General features: G+C 40.3%; 1 protein-coding gene across 1 annotated transcript in view; it reads left to right on the top strand.

Moving 5' to 3' along the window:
- The window catches only part of ENO4 (enolase 4), a 28,125-nt gene extending 6,403 nt beyond the window's left edge, over positions 1-21,722 (top strand). Inside the window, exons 4-14 of the mRNA XM_024756083.1 lie at positions 1,229-1,374; positions 3,109-3,278; positions 3,374-3,505; positions 4,858-4,911; positions 7,942-7,998; positions 10,207-10,374; positions 15,314-15,439; positions 16,785-16,980; positions 18,495-18,562; positions 19,075-19,192; positions 20,950-21,722. Coding sequence (XP_024611851.1) covers positions 1,229-1,374; positions 3,109-3,278; positions 3,374-3,505; positions 4,858-4,911; positions 7,942-7,998; positions 10,207-10,374; positions 15,314-15,439; positions 16,785-16,980; positions 18,495-18,562; positions 19,075-19,192; positions 20,950-21,080 — 1,366 coding nt within the window. The 3' untranslated portion in view covers positions 21,081-21,722. The remainder of the gene's footprint in view (positions 1-1,228; positions 1,375-3,108; positions 3,279-3,373; positions 3,506-4,857; positions 4,912-7,941; positions 7,999-10,206; positions 10,375-15,313; positions 15,440-16,784; positions 16,981-18,494; positions 18,563-19,074; positions 19,193-20,949) is intronic.
- Positions 21,723-23,553: the final 1,831 nt, after the last annotated feature.

Raw genomic sequence — 23,553 nt, forward strand, 5'->3', positions numbered from 1 at the left:
AATTTTATTTATTTTTTTATATAGCAGGTTCTTATTAGTTATCTGTTTTATACATATTAGTGTATACATGTCAATCCCAATCGCCCAATTCATCACACCACCCGCCCCCGCTACTTTCCCCCCTTGGTGTCCATACATTTGTTCTCTACATCTGTGTCTCTAGTTCTGCCCTGCAAACCGGTTCATCTGTACCATTTTTCCAGGGTGTTATTTGCTATTAACACATCCTTCTTTTTTCCCAAGCTCTCAGTCATACCTTCTATTCTGTTACATTCCTTTTTTTCCTGGAGTTTTCCCTCCCAAATCTCCCATCTTGACTGGTTCCTCTTTAGGCCTACTAAAGAGATGCCATAAGACATCCCTTCATTGTTCTCCTGTTTCCTGGATCCCATATCATCCTCTTTCTTAAATTACTGGATTCCAACCTTTAAAAGTAAGATGAGAAAAGGGTATTTGGGATGTAAAGTTTTTGAGTTCTTACATGTGTGGAAATGTCAGTACTTTCCCTTTGTGGTTTACAGTTTAGCTGAGTATAGAGTTCTCATTTGAAGTCAATTTCTCTCAGCACTTTAAAGGCACTGCCCCATTGGCATCTGATGCAAATCTGATTCCCATGTCTTTTTTTTTTTTTTGGCTTGTTATTGTTGTTTTCTCTGTGGAAGCTTTTAGCCTCTTTTTATTCCGGGGAGCTTATATTTTACGTAGATGCACCTAAGCTGGATTTCCCAACAGTTTTCTTAACTGTTCATTTTAAGCACCCACCTCAAAAAAAAAAAAAAAAAAAAAAAAAAAAAAAAAAAAAAAAAAAAAAGAAAGAAAGAAAGAAAAGGAAGTCCTGCACATAGTGCTATATATTTCACTATCTATTCTTGCCTCATTTTTAGTCTGATGGTCATTTATTCAAAAAGAAAGTCCAATAGCCCTTAATCAAATTATATCTTCAAATTTTACGTTAAAAAATAACAAACAGGGCTCAGATAATTTTAAAAATGAGCACCTAAAATCTTTAAACATTTATTTCCAGGCCAAAATGATTTGCAGTTCTTGAACATAGTTTTATAACAGCATCATTTTTCAGCCTTGGAAATTGAAGCTGATTTGTTCTTAAGTAGCTTAAAAAGCAGAGTTAACTACTGAAACATTTTGGGGTCAGCACTAAAACATGACCAAAATTACTAGTGATATTTCTCAAAATCTCACTGTAAAGTTGTACTGTCTTACCATTAAGGACATTCTTTGAAAGTAAAGTACAAGAAGATAAGGAGAGAAAAGAATTGGAAAAGAGCCTGGAAGACTCCACAGTGCCTACACCTTCACCTCTAACACCACCACTGCCTCCTCCACCTCCAGCCAAAAAAAAAGGACAAAAGCAAGGTCGGTGGCTTATCATCCTGCAGAACCATTAGTAACAAATGTGCAGGAAGAAAGGCTGAAACTTGGACTGCCCTTCCAAGTTCAGATCTCTCTGCTGCAGACCTAGGTTGGAGTCCCACCAGGTACCATCCATCCTCCACGCCACTTCCTTGCTTAAAGCTACTGTGTGAGGTGGGCACAGTTTTCCCCCACCCCACCCTCCATTTTTATTTGTAAGATAAAAATATTTCTTACCCAGAGGTGAACACTTAGTAAACAGAGTGCACTGAACAGTGGCAATGCCCAAGGCAGGGAAGGGGAGGGTGGCATGGAGACCTTTAACTGCTCCTCAAAATTCCCATTAGCTCCTCAGAAATCCACTCCATATTTTAAAGATTAATGATATCCTTTGATATGGATAACCAAAATTTCCTCAGTCATAGGTAATATATTAATGAAACTTATCTTTGGAAGACCTTGCTATTTTTTTTTTTTTTTTTTTTTTTTTACAGGGAAGCCCGACCTTGCTATTTTAAGACAAATAATCTTAAAGTTATCGTGGCCCTTTGTTCCATGCCTTCCAACATATGGCTAACCTCAGCTCCTCCAGTATGTTAATTCTGGAGCTGCTGCTAGAGCTGTTGTAACAGTGATTTGTGTGTCTGTCCAACTACAACATGCTCCTGGAGGACATGAGTCATGCCTCATTCAATTTAGCACTGCCAGCGCCTAGCACAATGCCGGGAACAAACTAAATGCCAGGTAAGTGTGGGTTCCATTAAGTAAGAAAGCACAAGAAGCACGGACCAAAGAGATCATGAAGCCAAGGTCTCTTATTTCATAGATTTAGATACTGAGGCCCAGAGAGGGGAGGAGAGTTGCCCAAGGCAGAAGAATCCTGTTAGACCAATCTTCTCCTGGAGGGTGGGGATGACCACTACTGAATCATAGGTAGAGACTGCCAATAGGTGTTCATTTGGTGGTTTCTTTTGTCTGATAGAACTCGGAACGTAAGAAGGGAAGAAGTAGGAGGGGACAGTAATTTGCTAAACATTTAATATGTGCTGGGTGCTCACACATCTTATTCCACTTGTTTTACCTACCTGACTCAGGTCAGTAGCTGTGGGGAAGGAGAGGACAGGAGGAAAACTAGAGATTTATTATGGACATTGTGGTACCTGATCAGACAGGGTGGCTGAGAATATGTGAGAGTGAAAGATGGGTGAGGATTCTGGGTGGATGGTTAGATCTGGAAGGAAGTCCTCATAGAAAAGGGCGTCCGTTTGGGGTGGGCAAGCAAGATACGTAGTTAGATACTCACATGAGATATTCAACACGAAGCTGGGTATGCAAGAGCGATGGTGGAACATAGGAAAACAAAGGGTTTGGAATTCAAAGACCGTCCAAATCCTCTCTGTATTCACTTTCTGTTAGGTATTGGGCAAGTCTTTGAACCTAAGCCCCCGTTTAGGTGAGATAACAATATCTGCCCCACATGACTGCTGAAGGATTTAATACTGAATGTTCTAAAATTTCTTACGCAAAATCCATGGCTAAGGATTATTTGAGCATTAGGGTCAGACAGAAACTTCTCAGGGGTTGAAGTGGTGAATATTTTCTTGCCAGCCTCAGCTTTCAACCCTTCTTTATGCTGGGCCTTCACATCTATAAGTAAAGCATTAAAAAATATATATATAGTTTTATCATAGTCACACTTTCTAGAAAGCAATCTTTTATCAATATTTTTTTCTTCAGGGAGGAAGGATACTCTTACAGAAAAACCAATTATACCCCCAGAACCTGTTGAACCCATACTCTGTGGCAGCATGGCCATAGGAGCTGTGTCACTGGCTGTTGCCAAAACCAGTGCCGTGCTGGGCAGTAATCCTCTATACTTAAATATTGCGCTGCTGAAGCACCACCAGGTGAGTACCCATTACATTCCTTTACAAGGACCCATGAGTATCTCGAGATGGATGAACCACGTTTCTCATTTCCCCTTGCTTTCCCCCTTTGTCAGGATCAGCCGGCAAAGCTAACGATACCTCTCCTGATGGTATCTCTGGTCAGCTGTGGGAAGTCATCACCTGGCAAGCTGAATTTAATGAAAGAAGTGATTTGTATACCCCATCCTGGATTAACAGCTAAACAAGTACCTTACATTATCTCAAACTACCTTTTCTTAAAAAAAAAAAAAACCTTCATCATCAATGAGTTTTTAGTGTATGTTCCTAAGGCTTATGACACCAAGGGAAAAGGAATTAAATATAAAATGAGAAAAAAAATTTAGTAAATTAGGGAAGTGGGACGAAAACAAGACCTCAAACGCAAGAGAACCAAATTTAGACCACCTTGGATCTCCAGCTCATCACAACAGTGACTCATGCTCGTGTCTCACAGAGAAGCCACGGGCGAGTGACTTTGCAGGCCTTGATAGTGCTGGAAGGATATTCTTTGGGGCCACTGAGCTTTTTTAATTTACTAGTCTATGCACTATGGCTGCGACAAGAGGAAGGTGGCACTTTCATAGCAGCCCTTCTGTTAAGTAGGAACTGCAGGGCCTAGCAGATTGCCCGGCACGTAAGAGAGGTTTAGTGCATGTTTATGGAATATGGAATGAAGGAATCCTAAGTGGCATCTCTACTACTCAGAGGTTTGTTAGTGTCTCATTGTTCTTCAGTGGCATGAATGAGTCAATACGCCTTTTTAAATCTTCATGAATTATTCTACCAATTAGGCATTGGGGAGAACTAAACATTCGTGTCCTATAGTGGATGTTTACAGGAAAAGTACGGGAAGCTCCATCCCCTCTGGTAGTCTATTGACTGATATTTTATCGAAGCTAGTGACAATCATTTGTTTAAATCTCAAGATAATTTCTTTATGATAAAGAATCCTTTTTTAAGGAGAATAGTCATTACCCACTTCTATCAATTTTGGAAGACTAGGATTTATATCTGGCTCACCATCTGTCGGATCACGTTCAGATCCTGGCGCCAGGATCTTTCCTTCAGTTAATATCTGCTGTTTGGGTACCAGAGCATTTGGCCTGCCATTCTTCATCTGTCTCCATATGCAGATCCCACCATCATCAGAATACATTTTTCTACTTTCTAAGTGACAGTGGATTTATACTAATTCAAACACTATCATGCAGAATCCCTTGATGACCTGTGACATATATGGCAAGAAGGTTGGTCAGGAGAACATGAAAGAGAATGAAGTTAACTTGATCCAACCAACCGAACCAATCAGTTCTGAACAATGAAGAGAGGATAATGAGGAAGAAAAACCTCTCATTCATTTTCAACCAAATAAAGATTGAGGGTTGAAGATTAACATTTGATCTTCTGATTTTGTAGGCCATAAGTAATTCACTAACCAGGATGCATTATCAGGGACCCTACAGATTTTCTAAGTTAGAAATAGCCATGTGTGGTATATGTTTTTATGTTTAAAATTCTAGACTGCAGTTGTGGGAGATCATGGTTATTCTGCTTACAGGGTGTGGACATGCTTCTGGAAATTCAGAAACACATCAACCAAGCAATTGAAATGGTATGTAAAGAGAATCTATGGAATCTAATAACTGATGCTTATCTACCTTCTAGTAACCAAATTATAGTTCATTATGCAACAAAATCAATATTGTTGTTACAAATATGAAAACATATTTTCTTTGGGTTCCCCATATGAGCCAAGTTTATACATTCCCTCATTGGCTATGGGTCCAGTTTCTAATGGAACTTAACAATCTTCTTTTGATTTCTGAGGCAGCTGGCCCTACGCTAAGATCATCCCTTTGGATTTGCAAAGAAAGAAAGGATCTGGCCCCTAGGATTAGTGAGAGGCAGTTTGGTGTAATGGTTAAGGCACAGTCACTTGTGCCTGCTTAGAATCCTGGTGTTGGGCAAACAAGCACCCTTGGCTGAGCAGCCCTTGAGGGGGAAAGTCACAGAGGCAGTATGAGGGGCAACTGTATGAGTCAGTGGGTTGTTCCATCATATTCTAACTGGAGTAATGCACAATGATGTGGCAGGGCTGAGGGACCCCTCACCCAGTTTCCCCCAAGGTTAACAGGATACATTACCATAGAGTATTCGTCAAAACTAAGAAATCAACGTGCTACGTTACTAATAACTAAACTCCAGACTTTATTTGAATTTCACTGGTTTTTCCACTAATGTCCTTCCTCTGTTCCAGGATCCAATCCAGGACCCAATATTTATTTAGTGTGAGGCTTTTAAGCTACATGATTAGGAAGCACTAGCTCCTTCCCCAGCAGGATGGGGGCTGAGATATAATCTCAGTACGACATAAAGGAACTTTGGCTCCAGTGCTATCTTGCCAGCACAGAATATGTGATGGGGGAGGGTGGTGGGGGCCCAAGCCCTACAGTTGATCAGAATTGCCTTAAGCACCAGCCTGGAGCCAGTTGCCGGGGTGCTTTTCAGGAGGACAACTGTTTTATGAGTGACCAGCCTGCAGAAACTCAGACTTGAAAAAGTTAACCCTGAGCTTGTATTCTGCTTTGCCCCTTGTGCCAATTATATAACCTCTCTGCCTCAGCCTTGTCGTCTATAAAATGGGTGTGATACATTGTGAGGGGTAAACGAGCCGAATATATGCAATGTGCTCAGAGCAGGAGCGGACACAGCAGTGAACAGTACGCAGTGGTGGTGGTTATCAGAGCAGGTGGAAGAAGTCCAGCTTAGAATATTAGGGAATTCAGGATCTCTGAGCTCTCTGCAATCATCCTGACTTCCAGATTTTTAATTATACAATTTTAAATATACAATTGATTTTTAATTATACAAGCAGCTCATGAATGTTGCTGTGAAAATTCAAACACTGGTAGAGTTAGTCCTCCCTCCACCCCGTACTAACTCCCCCTCCCTCGACCCCACAGCCACTACTTCCCTCAGTTCCAGTCCCATCTCTAGAGGGACTCTAGACCACTGTTAAAAATTTAGTGTGGTCTTCTAGCCTTCCTTTTGTATTTATACACGAAGACACACAGATACCACACATACAAATATATAGTGTTTTGTGTTTAAAATCATATAAAATTCTGCACAAATTACTCTACAGCTTGCTTTATTTCTTTGCCCTTTTTATTTGTGTTCATCTTTTACTGATACCTAGGAATTCTTTCTACAGTAAAGGCTTCAATCCTTTCAGCAAGTTATACATATTTTCCTCTATCATGTTGCCTATCTTTTAACTGTATTTTATGCAGTCATAGGGATTTTTTTCTTTTCAAATTTTGACATAGTAAAATGTATCAACATGTTCTATTAAGGCAGTGGTTCTTAATGGGGAGTGATCTTGCCCAAGGGACGATGCTCAGAGACGTTCCGGGTTGTCCCAGTTTGGAGGGTGGGGCTCTCCTGGCATCTAGAAAGCTGAGATCAGGGATGCTGCTACACATTCCTACAATGTATGAGGCAGCCCTCCATAGCAAAGGATTATCCAGACCAAGTGTCAAGAGTGCCAAGGCTGAAAAGCTCTGCTTTAAGTCTTTTGCTCTTTGCTCAGCTCTGGGCCCAGAGGGTTCAGCAGTCCCACATACCCCTGAGGTATCAGTTTCTCCTGAGTCCCCTTGCCTGACTCTTCTAAAAGAGCAAAGGATGTCCCCTTGCTCTGCACTCGACATCACACCCGCTTCCTCCCTGGTTGTTACCTGCAACGCACGTGTCTGCCTCACTAGACCGTGGCTCCCAAGGCAGTACCTATGCATCTCGTTCACCACTGTATCTCTCCCGCCTGGCACATCAGTTTGCTTCCTATGTTATTTTTACCAGGGACAGAAACTTTAGCTGACTCCATAGTGAAAAGATGCAGGATAACTTCTGTATTTGCATATACTGGAGTGTGTGTGTGAACCATGTTGCTTCTTGACAAACATGCCCCAGCTTACACAGCCAATGAACGCCGGGCATTAAAGTTCATCCTTTAACAGGTTAAATCCTTGTTACAGCATGCCATCAATACCCCAAACTATGGAAGCTTCTCTTTGGTAAGTATCTTTGATTTTAATGTCAGATGACATTATACACACCAGATTCACCAGATTTAATAACCATGGGCTGCTTCCAAAAGTCAAACCCATCCTGCCAGAGAAAGTGTTTGTACTGTGAGAATATTTAAAACAATATGTTGGGCCTTTAAAAGCAAATGCCACAGTGTGGTTAATTCCTTAAGGACAAGAAGGGGACTTCTCCTCCTGTAAAAAGAGTTCTTGCACACAGCAGGAGTCAGGACATGATGAGTGAATAATTACTTATATAAGTAGAAATGCAGGAACATGTATATCCATACCTCATACATGTGATCGGAGGCAGAATGTAAGGATGAACTAAAGGGAACATGTGCCTGATTTTGAGAAACAGTTTGAGGTTTATGAAATTAAAGAGTGGCTGGCATCATCCCTGTGTGTGTGTGTGTGTGTGTGTGTGTGTGTGTGTGTGTGTGTGAGACTGGCTCAACCCCAGAGCAGTGGGCAGGCCAGAGGACCTGAAGCTCTGCTTGCTGCCACAGACGTGTCTGAAAATCCCGAGTGACATGTCTTTATCTTCTGTCTCGCAGTCCCCTCCTCCAAAACCAGAGACAAAAAAAGGTCATAATGGAGGCAAAAGAGGTCAAGTAAGTAAATGTATTTGTTTACCATGCTTCTGTATGACAGTTCATTTCTATATTCCCTGCCCCTTTCCCTCTCCCAGTCATTTTGCTCCAGGACTGGCCTAACACAAATGGAAATCACATGGTGATACTGCTTCAAGGGGACTAAACCAGGCAACCCCCAGAGCTGGAATATCATTCTGCCCCCACCTCTCTGGCAACAGGCTGCCAGGCCATCACTGCTTGCAGTTGTCTGGCCAAGTGAAAGCTCGGAGGGCTTGGAGAGGCTCTTACGACTAATAGGATTACGTGGGAAACCCTCTAGGTGAAGAGCTGGGGAAGATGAATCTCTCTGAATACTAGCTCAAAGGCATATAGGATGTTTTGGCTTTTAATTTTAATACTACCAAAGAAAAAAAGAAAAGGCACAAAAAGATAGCAATTCCTTCATCTGGTCCCCCAAAAGCACTGAGGCACCATTTCAGATGAACCATTGCCAGAGCTCAGATTTTGCCAGGAGGGTCAGGCAAACAAGCCTGGTGAAAATGGGCTGCAGAGCCTCAGCCAGCTGCACTTGATCAGTCCATCAGGTTGGTGACTGTGGGCGCTCTGATAGATACACCTATTATATGCCTGACTTTCAGCAATATAGTTAGAACAACCAACAGGAACCCCGAAGATAATGCAAATGGATGAGGGTTGCTCACATGTGTGATATTTGCTCTGATAACCCTGCAATCACTACCTGGATGTCAGGGACTTCAGGGTCCGTTGAAGTCATCAGCAAGAAGGACTAGTAAAGGAAGGAGAGGACTTGGTGGAGATAAAAAGTTAAGTTCCTCCTTAAACTTGGGAGAGAGAAGAGAAATGTGTGAACAGATACAGCAGTAAGTAAAATCCTTGACAGGTGTGTATACTAGAATTGGACCTTGCAAGAGAGGCAGGGGCTGGTGAACAAGTAGCAAATCTCAGCTCTGTTCCCTTCATTCCAGCAGGTTGTCTGATGTATTCTGAGAAACTGAGACCAAGATCAGCCCTTCCTGAGATCAGCTTTACTACTCCCCCCGCCTCCCCACCATTAGAAACAGGATAGATGATAGATTCTAGAGAGGCAAGCCATACCAGAATTAGAGGCATGGACTACTAGAGGCTCAACTACCTGGATTAAAATCTGTTCCAAGTACTCAACTCTCTCTTAAATAGGGATAATAATGGTACCTGCTTCATGGGATTGATGTAAGGAGTAAATGTATTTACTTTATGTAAAGTGTTTAGAATGGTACCTGGCATTTAGTAAGCACCAAATAAGTGATGCTTTCATAGTTTTGAAGACTCCGTAATGAAACTCCTTAACTGACACACAAAAATTTCCCCAACTATTCCTTTGCCAAATAAAAGGTTCTTCTCACTGACATTAAAAATGTTGGATGGTTCTTATAATTAACTAGTACTATCATCAGTAAAAATAGGATATTTATACCTACTTTCATGTTTGCTCTTGAGACTGGTACACACACACACACACACACACACACACACACACACACACACACACACACCCCTTAGTGATACTGCTTCAACTTACGTTAAAATTGCATAGTGACAATTTATGATGAGGGCACGTCAAGGCTGACCTTGCAATCGAAGCCTATGGCTGCCTTTCCCCTGAGTTCATTTGGGTCCTGAAATCTTCTTCCACTGCAATGCATCCTCAGTGCTACATCGTTTTAGCTGAAGTCTTCAATCCCTTTTAAAATAAAACCTTTTCCTGAAGGAGAGTTAAATTTTTAAGTTTTAACACTTATAATCTTCTAAAGGAAAATGGAACATAGGAAAGAGCAGATTTGGAGGAAGAAGGCAGTTAGGGACAGGCAGGACAGACATTTACAGGGACAGCCTGTAGAGTCACCAACCTGGTGGTTATGGCTCAGGTGAGCCCGTGTACAATGATAGAGCCAATAAAGAGATAATAACATGGGCAACTAAAGAGAGCAAAGTGTATTCCTAGGTCAAACTTGAAAACCGTGGGAGTAAGAACATTATTCCCAGGTACTGCAGGACAATCATCTGCCCGAAAATATGCAGAGATGAGTGGGAACTAGAGGCAGGATTAATCGAGCATCAGAGGACCCCGTGTTTGGAGAGCTGTGTCTGTTACGAATTGCCAGCCACTGGAAGCCCCAAGAACCTTAATGTGCTCTATTTACGTGCATGATTTTCTTGATCCTGAAGCAGCAGATCACTGGCAAGATGTCCCATCTTGGCTGTTTAACCATTAATTATGACACCATAGAGCAGCCACTGCTCCTAATACAAGGAATCTGTGCGAACCTGGGGCTAGAAATGGGAACGAATCTCCATCTAGCCATCAACTGTGCTGCACATGAACTGATGGACTATGTAAGTTTCCACTCCAGAACATTTACTTTTTGTTGCAGTCTCATTGTTTTTAAATTAGAACTCAAAAGAAGAGCCTATCTGTACGTATTTCCAAAGAAATCCTATATTTTAAGCTAGTATCATGGGAGGGGTCCAAATATACTGGAGTTGAGAGAGGCAAGTTACCTAATGACCAGACAATAACATAACCATATAACTTTAAAAATTAACAGAAATGTCACCATAATTATATATAGAAATTCTGTAATAAAAAGGTCTAAAATGGATTGCTTACATTGAAATCATGAGAACTATTAAAAATAATTTTAAAAGGTGGTATGTTCTGCAGAGTACATTCATTTGGTTGGTGAATGCTGAATTGGTCAAGCATAAAAAGTGGGTCAGTTGTAACTATGACTTGATAAGCCCTTCTAGACATGTGGTTCTTCGAGTTTCTGCTGGTGATTCACTTTTTTTTTTTGAATTTTTGAATGTTATTTATTTTTTTATACAGCAGGTTCTTATCAGTTACCTATTTTGTATATATTAGTGTATACATGTCAATCCCAATCTCCTAATTCATCACACCACCACCACCCACCACTTTCCCCCCTTGGTGTCCATGCGTTTCTTCTCTACATCTGTGTCTCTATTTCCGCCTTGCAAACTGGTTCATCTGTACCATTTTTCTAGATTCCACATATATGTGTTAATATACAATATTTGTTTTTCTCTTTCTGACTTACTTCACTCAGTATAACAGTCTCTAGGTCCATCCACATCTCTACAAATGACCCAATTTCGTTGCTTTTTATGGCTGAGTAATATTCTATTGTATATATTTACCACATCTTCTTTATCCATTCATCTGTCAATGGGCATTTAGGTTGCTTCCGTGACCTGGCTATTGTAAATAGTGCTGAAGTGAACATTGGGGTGCATGTGTCTTTTTGAATTATGGTTTTCTCTGGGTATATGCCCAGTAGTGGGATTGCTGGATCATATGGTAATTCTATTTTTAGTTTTTTAAGGAACCTCCATACTGTTCTCCATAGTGGCTGTACCAATTTACATTCCCACCAACAGTGCAAGAGGGTTCCCTTTTCTCCACACCCTCTCCAGCATTTGTTGTTTGTACATTTTCTGATGATGCCCATTCTAACTGGTGTGAGGTGATACCTCAGTGTAGTTTTCATTTGCATTTCTCTAATAATTAGTGATGTTGAGCAGCTTTTCATGTGCTTCTTGGCCATCTGTATATCTTCTTTGGAGAAATGTCTATTTAGGTCTTCTGCCCATTTTTGGATTGGGTTGTTTGTTTTTTTAATATTGAGCTGCATGAGGTGTTTATATATTTTGGAGATTAATCCTTTGTCTGTTGATTTGTTTGCAAATAGTTTCTCCCATTCTGAGGGTTGTCTTTTCGTCATGTTTGTAGTTTACTTTGCTTTGCAAAAGCTTTGAAGTTTCATTAGGTCCCATTTGTTTATTTTTGTTTTTATTTCCATTACTCTAGGAGGTGGATCAAAAAAGATCTTGACATGCTGTCTTGATTACTGTAGCTTTGTTGTATAGTCTGAAGTCAGGGAGTCTGATTCCTCCAGCTCTAATTCTTTTCCCTCAAGACTGCTTCGGCTATTCAGGGTCTTTTGTGTCTCCATACAGATTTTAAGACTTTTTGGTTCTAGTTCTGTAAAAAATGACATTGGTAATTTGATAGGGATTGCATTGAATCTGTAGATTGCTTTGGGTAGTATAGTCATTTTCACAATATTGATTCAGAGAAGAAAGTGTTATCCGCTTTTTTGGATGGAATGTCCTAAAAATATCAATGAAATCTATCTGGTCTATTGTGTCATTTAAAGCTTGTGTTTCCTTATTAATTTTCTGTTTGGATTATCTGTCCATTGGTGTAAGTAAGGTGTTAAAGTCCCCCACAATTATTGTGTTTCTGTCGATTTCCTCTTTTATAGCTGTTAGCAGTTGCCTTATGTATTGAGGTGCTCCTATGTTGGGTGCATCTATATTTATAATTGTTATATCTTCTTCTTGGATTGATCCCTTGATCATTATGTAGTGTCCTTCTTTGTCCCTTTTAATAGTCCTTATTTTAAAGTCTATTTTGTCTGATATGAGAATTGCTACTCCAGCTTTCTTTTGGTTTCCATTTGCATGGAATATCTTTTTCCATCCCCTCACTTTCAGTCTGTATGTGTCCCTAGGTCTGAAGTGGGTCTCGTGTAGGCAGCATATATATAGGTCTTGTTTTTTTTTTTTGCGGTACATGGGCCTCTCACTGTTGCGGCTTCTCCCGTTGTGGAGCACAGGCTCAGTGTCCATGGCTCACGGGCCCAGCCTCTCCATGGCATGTGGGTCCCCCCGGACCGGGGCATGAACCCGCATCCCCCGCATCAGCAGGCGGACCCTCAACCACTGCATCACCAGGGAAGCCCTGGGTTTTGTTTTTGTATCCATTCAGCAAGCCTGTGTCTTTTGGTTGGAACATTTAATCCATTCACGTTTAAGGTAATTATCGATATGTATGTTCCTATGACCATTTTCTTAATTGTTTTGGGTTTGTTTTTGTAGGTCCTTTTCTTCTCTTGTGTTTCCCACTTAGAGAAGTTCCTTTAGCATTTGTTGTAGAGCTGGTTTGGTGGTGCTGAATTCTCTTAGCTTTTGCTTGTCTGTAAAGCTTTTGATGTCTCCATTGAATCTGAATGAGATCCTTGCCAGGTAGAGTAATCTTGGTTGTAGGTTCTTCCCTTTCATCACTTTAAGTATATCATGCCACTCCCTTCTGGCTTGTAGAGTTTCTGCTGAGAAATCAGCTGTTAACCTTATGGGAGTTCCCTTGTATGTTATTTGTTGTTTTTCCCTTGCTGCTTTCAGTAATTTTTCTTTGTCTTTAATTTTTGCCAATTTGATTACTATGTGTCTCGGCATGTTTCTCCTTGGGTTTATCCTGCCTGGGACTCTCTGTGCTTCCTGGACTTGGGTGGCTATTTCCTTTCCCATGTTAGGGAAGTTTTCAACTATAATCTCTTCAAATATTTTCTCAGGTCTTTTCTCTCTCTTCTCCTTCTGGGACCCCTATAACGCGAATGGTGTTTAATGTTGTCCCAGAGGTCTCTTAGGGTGTCTTCATTTCTTTTCATTCTTTTTTCTTTATTCTGTTTTGCAGCAGTGAATTCCACCATTCTGTCTTCCAGGTCACTTATCCGTTCTTCTGCCTCAGTTATTCTGCTATTGATTCCTTCTAGTGTATTTTTCATTTCAGTTATTGTAGTGTTCATCTCTGTTTGTTCTTTATTTCTTTTAGGTCTTTGTTAAACATTTCTTTCATCCTCTCGATCTTTGCCTCCATTCTTTTTCTGAGATCCTGGATCATCTTCACTATCATTATTCTGAATTCTTTTTCTGGAAGGTTGCCTATGTCCACTTCATTTAATTGTTTTTCTGGGGTTTTATCTTGTTCTTTCTTCTGGTACATAGCCCTCTGCCTTTTCATCTTGTCTGTGTTTCTGTGAATGTGGTTTTTGTTCCACAGGCTGCAGGATTGTAGTTCTTCTTGCTTCTGCTGTCTGCCCTCTCTCACTTTTTAAATATAAAAGTATTTCTAAGTTATTGAAGTTTTTGGAGAATAATTAATAATAGTAATTAATGTCAAATTCAGGGCACATGACCAAATACGATTCCACTTTAATTTGTGATTCTTTTAACTTCAAAGGAAATCTTGAATAGTATATAAGAAACCTAAGTTTCAGCTGACGTCTAAAACTTACTTTCCTAAAGAAGCTAAGCGCATAAAGGAATATTTAATGTAATTTCGTATTCATCACATAATCATTGGTTCCTAGGCATACCAGTAAGGGAAATAATTGCATGTTTTCATCAGCAACGTATACCAAGAACTATGAAAATACTGACTGCTAGTGTTAACTAGAATGGGTATTTATTGCTTATATTCAGTAAAATGCTTTAGCTTGATATCAGATAATTCTTACAGTGTTAGTTCAAAATCACTATCATTTCCTCTCTGACAAGATAGGATTGCATACGTTTTGCAGTATAGAAGCTGAGAGTTCTTACTGCTATATTTTATGTGAAAAGAAGTATAGAATCTTTTCAATGATGGGCTTATTAGGAGCCTGCTTAATTCCAATGGAATCCATTCTATTAGCAGCAGCAGGAAGGCATTAATAAACCAAAGAGCCATTCTGGTCCATCCTACCTCCCTCCCAGTACCTAAATATCCCAGGTGCCATCCCTGGGCACAGACTTGGACTGGACATAAGGGTGCTGTGTTTACAGAGACTACACTAGATCCTCCAGCTTCGTTTACTCCTATGCTTAATGACTTGGGGGTGTTCTAGACTTCAAATGAATGGGTTGCACTAGAACTCCACTTTCAAAACAATATTGTTACTACTAGACTTGCATGCTTGCCTTCATGTAAGTCTCTTTACATATCATATTGTTAGTATCTCAAAAGCTTAGCCCTGCTTTCAAATTTTAGAATATTTACAGTAAACAAGCTATTCATTCACTGTGAGCTGAACGACGGTAGTTCTAGTGAGTAGGCAGGTCTGCATTGCTATTCTGTTTATGAATTTATGTTATTGCCCATCTATCCAAGCAGTATCTGGCACCACGTTATAAAACTTAAGTAAGAAATTACTCCCCTCCTACTCTTTACTCGTTTTTTTGTGCAGAAGGTTTCATCTGAAGTCAGTGGGAAGAGATCTATGGGGCATCCAGAGGAATGCTGACTTGATTTTTCCCAGGTTGACATTTAAAAGATATTTAAAGTAAAATGCATAGATTTCTCAGGTGAATGTGGCCTGGAAATAATGTTTGCAGTCTTTTATATGAAATGAATGAAAATGAATTTGAATCACATCTTTAATGTTTGCAGAATTCCTCATTTATCCTTTCATATCTTCCTTATACTTATCAGAGTAAAGGAAAGTATGAAGTGATGACGGGAACCTACAAAAATGCAGCTGAGATGGTTGACCTGTATGTGGAGCTGATCAACAAGTTCCCTTCAATTATTGCCTTAATTGATCCTTTCAGGAAGGAGGTAACAGGATTCAACTTGAATTTTATAATAAAACAGAATAAAATATTTCTTTTGGATCTGTAGATTTGAAATGTGTTGTAATTTGGGCTGGGGCTGAGTTGCTTTATTTTGGCATTTTTGAGAAAAGGCACTTACTAAGCAAATGAAGAGCAGAAACGCATAGGAGTGTGCCTGTCTATGGAATGAAACAAGTATCTCCCAGCACTTCAGGAATACCTGGGTATTTACAAGCAGCCTAAATGATGGCAGGCGAGCCCAATGTGCTAGCGGGTGCTTCAACAGGTTAATCACATATAATTTCCAAGTGCTCGTGGAAACAGGACTTCAACTAGGCCAAATGTTTTTTAAACCTAAATCCAGTTACTCTGCATGCATAGAAGTTACAAAGCCATATTTTTAAAAGGTGTGAGATATTATTTCTGATTTACTCACACTAATGCACCTAATGCATTTTTTCACACTAATGCAGGGTTGTTTATGTGCCATAGAACTCTCTCTTCCTAACCCACTTAAACTTCAAAACTTGCATTCTTGATTTTATGAATTTGAGAACCATTAGATATAGTAAGCAGGTACCCTCTTTGAGACAACTCACCTATTTAAATTTGAGGGACAAAGAGAGTGCTGGATCTTACTGGAGCCCCAGTCTCTCTCAGTCCCATCTTTCCTTTCACAGACTGTGCTACACCCCAGCACTTGTGGAAGATGCTGAGCCTAGTTCTTTAATCTTGCCAGACCTATCTTCTGCTTCTTGTCCCAAGGCTCTGGCCACAGCTCTTTTTAATGCGATAAGATGTACCTGCATGGTCTGTTCTAATGGGACAGGTTGAAATCTGGTACAATGGCTGGGAAGACTGTATATTACTATTTAAATAATGAGCATTTCATTTGGTGGTCTCACCAATAAAAAATAAGGGTGTTGGGAATGAGGGTCTACATCCCCGCAGGCTCATTTCCTTCAGTTGCCTTTCTACCAGAAATAACACTAAAATCTCCTAACCAGCCAGTCTTCAGCAGCATCATGGATAACACAGTGGGTAGGAAGAGCCTGTGCTTGAAGGACATCAGAATTAATGTGGAGAATAGCATTTAATGTGTATTAACATTTTATTCACTAGATCTTCAAGCTCAAATTTAATCACTCTAAGTTTCTGTTCCATGAAGCTTGTTAATTTGTGTGGCTGTGGTATGGGCAACATGAAGCCACAGATGCAAACAAACCAAGCCCCTCACCCGTTTTGTGTGTCTCAGAAAGGTGTATAACTGATTATGTGCTGTATGATTCCTGTCATTTTGTGATGATGTCCCATACATTGTAATGATCAGTTCTTAAATATTTACCCAGGACTCTGAACAGTGGGACAGCACCTACAATGCTCTTGGTTCCAAGTGTTACATAATTGCAGGCACCGCATCCAAAAGCATCTCTAAACTTCTAGAGGACGGGAACGTCGGCATCCTCAGATGCAGCGGGCTGATCGTAAAACACACAAATCAAACTACGATGTCCGACTTGGTGGAAATGACCAATCTTATTGACAGTGAGTAAAAGTATAGCTCTGAAAGGCTCATAATGAACTTAAATATGCAGTATATCAGTTAATAAAAAGCATGGAATAAATCTTGGAAGAAGAAAACACCCCAACCATTTGTGAGTGATTCGGTACTGGAAAACAAAATGCAGCTTACTACTGATTCACTTCATAATGTTCCAGTAACAGCCCTGCCCGGGGGCCCTCCCCTTCAGGGAGGGCTACTGCAAACAGGTGGCTGAGGCCACAGCCCTCTCAGCTTCACAAGACACCACCGTGATTTTTTTTCAATCACTAGCCCACAATGGCTTTTTTTCAACTCCTCAAAAGTTTCAATCTTTTTACAGCCTTGAGGTCTTTGAACATGCTATTCCTTCGGCCTAGAATGCTTTGCCCTGTACCATTTAGTTGGCTAACTATTCCTTCAGGTCTTTTTGCCTTAAATGAAACCTCTTCAGGTCTACATGCCTTCCCTGACTTCCCCCACCCCTCACTGGTTGCTCTGAACCTTTCTTATCCTATATTTTCAATTGTAGTACTGTTCGCAATTACTTGTAGGCTATTTCATGTCTGGTATCCTCCACTAGCTGTAAATTCCCAGGAGTTCATGGGAGTTTTGTTCACTTATGCACAGGGCCTGAAACATGCATATCGTGAGTGGGTCTCAGGAACTAGGCAGCAGGCTGGTCTCAGACCTGGAGCAGGACTCAGAGCGAGCCTGGCAGCCAGGGGCCTGGGCTGGTGCCAGAGGATGGAATGAAATGCCTGTAGTCCCTTAGCATGCAGGCTGCCCTGGTCTACGGCCCAGGCAGGGTGGCGTGCACGTGGTGGATGGAATGCCCCAAGGCCTGGTCTTTCCTCCTGGGCCTACCTCTCAGCAGCCATTCTGTCATCCACTCCAGATAGCTGCTGTAACGCCTGCCTGTAAGACACAACTCTGTCACCATAGGAAGAACTTTGGCTTTGCAGTCTTGTAAGACTGTGCAAATTTTAAGGGGTTTTGAGATCTTCAAGTGATTGATTAAATACTATCAACACTGCTTTCCTAATAAGTCAATATTCAGAATGACAGATTCCTTTGAATAAAATTTTACATGAATTGTGAAATCCATTATTTAGGCATATGATGGCCTTGCACTTACTGTATATTTTGACTCAAAGATGCACACTGAACATGATTGACCTTGAATTGTGTCTTACAGCTTAGAAATGCATCAGTCTAATTTGAGCATTTTTCCTCTACAGCGGTAATAATGGTGCCTCTTACAATTTATGGTATGTTAAATTTGATGAAACATGGCATTCATTTAGTATTTATCATCTAAACTACTGCAAAGGGGTAAACAAATAAAATCAGGGTAATAAAAATGCAAACGTTTGGGTTAGAATTCTCAGGTGGTCAAAAAATTGACTCTTCGCAGTTTTAAATCTCTGGCAAATTTTAAATTTTGATCCCAGAGGCTCATATATTTGATGATTGTTTCCATATGATCTAAAACTGAAAAGAATTCCTCTGCTCATAGGTAAGAAGCACATCGCTGTCTTTGGAAGTGCAGAAGGAGAGTCGTCTGATGACAGCCTTGTCGATTTGGTAAGTGCTGAAAACCGGTCAATTGCAGAATTGCCAAAACACTGCTTTTATCCCGAATTGGTATTTCAGAGAAAGGCGGTCTGTGGCAGAGAAAGTCATGTAACCTTTTATGAAACAGACTTGCTTCCTCCCAGACAGCTAATCTTTGAACTTTTAAAAAGAAGAAAAATTGAAGTCCTGGTAAAATGATGAGCACACTTAAATGACTGGGGTGTGCACTTGCAATCTTACCTCCTATAATGAAGCAAGCAAGGCCAGAATGCTCTTAGATAAAAATCAGCGTGCTTACATGACTAGTAGAGCATCTGATGTACAGTCACACTATCTCTTTACCTTTGACACTTTCAGCTTACAAGCAGGCCACTTTACTCATGTAACAAAATGAGAAATTAATTTAATGAGAGTAAAAACAAAACAGCACACAGGGGCAGCATCCTTTCTCCCTAAAGAACTGTTTGTAGTTTAGCAAAATATGACTCCATTTAAAATAAGCTGTTCCCTCACCTCTTTAGGCCGTTGGACTTGGTGTCCGGTTTATCAAGTTGGGAGGTCTTTCTCGTGGCGAACGGGTGACTAAGTACAATCGCCTCTTTACTATAGAGGAAGAACTTGTCCAGAATGGAACACTAGGTATGTGCTGCTTTCTTGCTTAGTTTCACTTAGCCATGAATAAGAGAACAAAGATTGGGAGATGGGGGAATAGAAGTCTCTCGGCAGGAGGGCAGGGAAATCCAAAGACTATAAATAAGTGCTGACAAAACTAGGATGGCATTTGCCATGTGTATTGTTTTCTTAATGGATTATCTATTTACCTGAATGTTTAAAACCCTAGCCCTAATCTTGATGAATAGGCTGTGTGATGCTTTTCAATAGACTTAATTGATTGGAATTTCCAAGCCTACCTTTTGTTATGGTCCAAATTATACTTAAGGTTTTTCTGCACAGCCCAGGAAAGTTAAAGGTGGATGTTTTCCTGGTGGTTCTTGGCAACAACTCGTTTTACTCAAGTAGATAGCATGTTAATTTAATGTACCTTGGAAAGGCTATGGTCTCAAGAGAGATGAACCAATCATTTACGACATCAAACTTTGTAAATCTGCATGGGTAGAAGCATCTTATGTACTGGGTAATTGGAGAGCAACACCCCAAATATACATTTTTACTCTATATATTACTGACTGTGGTAGCCAAAACAAAGCATGCAAAGACATTTAAAGAGACCAATAGTTGTCTTTGAAATTCTAAAACTATTTTGTATTTTAAAATAGAATTGATATACTGCAAAAAAGTATGTTAATTAAGCAGTGCTGACATACTTGTATACCATAAATGAAACTATTAAATGAGATAGATGTATTATAGAATGTATTGTAGAACATACCAATTATTGAATATGGAAGCAAGGAAGTACTATTTTGTGACTAATAGGAATTTCTTTAAAAGCGACCAAGAGAAATAGTAATTATTGTCACGTTTAACATAGGTAATGACCTTGTTTTCTAGAAAACAAAGATATAATTGGGAGACTATTTCTAAGTCATGCAAGGGCAGTCAAAAGTTACTTTGTATTGTTTAGTGTGTAACAGTCAAAAGTTACTTTGTATTGTTTAGTGTGTAACATGAAGGCTTGTTTTTTCAAATAGGTAAAATTATACTGTTCCTACATATCAGTCTGATTTTTTGTCATCCTGACTTGTGGAAGCTTTAGGTTCCTTCAGTGACCTATCACATTTCCAGCCAGACTTCACCACAAGGGAAACAGCTGCTTCAGGGCATCAAAAAGGACTCTAGTGACTGGAGGCCCAGACCCTCCCTGGTGACAGTGCCAGCCCCTGAGCATTCCGGAATGGATTAACAGATTAATGAGGATTTCGCTGACATTGGCAGTGGTCAATAAATATGAAGGGGACCAAACAACTGGAAAACCAAATCACTGCACTGAGAGATTGAGTAGGAAATCTTGTCAAAAGCTCAGTCATTAAAACACTCTCCCTGCCCAGAAACACGTGGAACCTGACTGGAATAGTCTTAAGTCTTCAGTGGTTTACCTTGGAATAGTTAGTTGGCAATGGTCTGTCTCACGCAGAGTACCAGCCTTTCCTCTAGTTCATCTTCCTCTTATCCTTTGCTGCTCAGCCTCTGCCCAAAGTCTGCTGTAAACAAAATGTTCCAGAATGTTGTCTAAGGGTACACTGCAAACTCAACAAGTGTATTGCAGTTAATGTATAGACGACATGCCCACTTTAAGGTGGTTCTAGAATCCTTCCTAATGGTGATATGACACCTCTGGACAGTTCTAAAGATGATCTCCTTTAAATCACGTAACAAAGAACGTCAAAACTGGCACCACTGGATTAGACAGTAAAATTTATTGTTGTTTTTAATAGGTTTCAATGAAGAACACACATTTTTCTACTTGAATGAGGAAGCCGAAAAGGCTGCCATGGCTGGTGAGCTTCCTGAGCCCCCGGAGCCCATCTTCGCCACAGAAGTTGTGGAGGAATCAGCCAAAACATGAGTGTCTTCCAGACGGGCTGCACACGCCCCAGCTGACAGCCACACCACTGTGTTATTAGACCGGGAGATCTCAAGTGTGTCTTCATTTTGGTTTTGCTCTAAAACTTCACTAACTCGTGTGCTTTTTCTTCTTTTAATTTCACTATTTGGTGAAATACAGAGATAGTATTTTGCCCGGAATTATACCTGTGAACCTTGTCTTCTGGCCATCACATTTCTATGGGGATCTTGTTTGTATACGAGCTCTCCTGTCCATTTTGGGGGGTCATGACCTAGTAAAAGAGTACAATATTTTTGCCACCAACTCCACACTCAGTTCAAATACCTCATACTTTACAAGTCAGAACATTTCTGAAAAAAATCTTTCACACTAGGAGCTCTCTCTGCCAGGAAGGTGTACATCTTCTGTTTCACGGGTTTTTTAAGAGTGAATAGCTTCCTCTCACTTTCCTACCCTTAATTTCCTTTTCTCTGATTCCCATCTCTTTCTAAATTTTAGTTGTTCATCTATCATTTATATCTTTGGGGGTCTCCTCAGATCCTTTTTGGAACAAGAATGAGCGTGAGTAAACACATCAATGAATGAATATTCTTAAAGCAATTAAATGCCCAATCATTTTTACTACAGCATCTAATAGGTGATTAAAAATGATGCAACATACAGATTGGCTGAATTGTCTCTTCTGAAAGCCAGTATCGGGGTTATAGCAGAGGATGACCAGAAATAAACATATTCAAACACATACCTATAGATATAATATCATCCAACTGCTTTATATGATTTAGATTCTCTGTTCAAACTGTTACCTTTTGTTTTTCCCCCCAATTATATAAATTGCTATGTACTGACCTGTGGGAGAGCTGGCTAAGTTTAGATTTCTGATATATTCCATAAGTTTTTACTAAGCATATTGAGGACCTCTCCTTTTGAAGAGTACTAAGAGGGGAAGGTAATGGCCTTATGGCAGAGCCAAGGCCTTATTCTAAAAGCAGTGATTTAAAATAGGTTCAGTGGCAGATTCTCTCAGAGCACAGGGCAGGAGAATTGGTTGGTATCGCTCTAAGTTGGGAGAACTGTGTCACAGTTTGTTGTTGCTACTGCCTTTCCCGATGCTTAGCAATAAACAGTGGATTAGTGTTCAGATAGCCTCTGCACATGTACACGTACACACACACACACACACACACACACACACAGAGATGAAATATGGGAGATCATATGAGAGTATGCCCTGGAAATGTGACAAAAATTATAATTAAATGAATGAAACTAGAGAAAAAAGGTACAACCAAGTTAATAACTGAATAACTACATTAAATTAACCAAAGAGGTGATTTATTACCTCAACCAAGTCAACACTTTAATTTCAGCGCTGAGCACAGCCTATTCACCGTTTCCTTGCTTGAGGATTGGGGTCACCAATGGATGTGTAGCATTTCAAGTTTTTGAAAGTGATAAGCACTGTTTCTATTTATATATTTTCTCTCTCTCTCTCTACATATATGTTAAAGGATATATAATAGATATAAAACATATATATATGGAATCACATGTAAAGAGATGAAAGAAACTCATCACACCCTATATTAAAAAATGGCAGTGGGACTGGGAAATGTTAGTGCTCCGAAGAAACTTCAAACCAAATCCAATCCTTAAGTAAGGGCTGCCTGATGATCTTCCTAAGGTCAGCGATGATAAGAGACAGTTATCCATTCTCCACAACTTATTGCCATATAAACTGAACCTGTTCCACGATGAAAGTGATTAAACATGTACAGTGTGCGTTTATAAAAATCATCCGAACTTTGTTTTTAAGATTCTGTGATGCAGACTATACACTATACCTTACAACCTAAAAATGGTCTGAAAGATTAACAATAATCTCTACCTGTACTACTCCATTTCTAACAAACATTTACTGTTAACAAAACAGGCGAGGAAGGAGGGATTCCTGGCGAGTAGCCAGAGCCAAAACACGCATCTTGTTTTCCTCAACAGGCCAGTCAAGGCGGGTGGTTACAACCCTGCTAATTCCCTCCACAGGACTGATCAACGGCTGAAACCACTGTAGGTGAGGCGTTTATGTGAGACTATCTCAGATACAAAAGGATGCTAGAATTAATTTTAGCAAATTAAATTTTTTTTTTTTTTTTTGCGGTACGCGGGCCTCTCACCGCTGTGGCCTCTCCCGTTGTGGAGCACAGGCTCCGGACGCGCAGGCTCAGCGGCCATGGCTCACGGGCCCAGCCGCTCCGTGGCACGTGGGATCTTCCCGGACCGGGGCACAAACCCATGTCCGCTGCATCGGCAGGCGGACTCTCAACCACTGTGCCACCAGGGAAGCCCAGCAAATTAATTTTAAATGCTTTGTGATGTTGGTGAAGAAATAAGCAGCTCAGAAAAGGCAAGAACACTTTCAAAATATTGTACCAGTGACTAAATGTTGCATGGTCCAGCTAACACATTTAACAAA

This window comes from Neophocaena asiaeorientalis, unplaced genomic scaffold (assembly GCF_003031525.2).
Source record: "Neophocaena asiaeorientalis asiaeorientalis breed wild unplaced genomic scaffold, Neophocaena_asiaeorientalis_V1.1 scaffold85, whole genome shotgun sequence".
Lineage (NCBI taxonomy): Eukaryota > Metazoa > Chordata > Mammalia > Artiodactyla > Phocoenidae > Neophocaena > Neophocaena asiaeorientalis.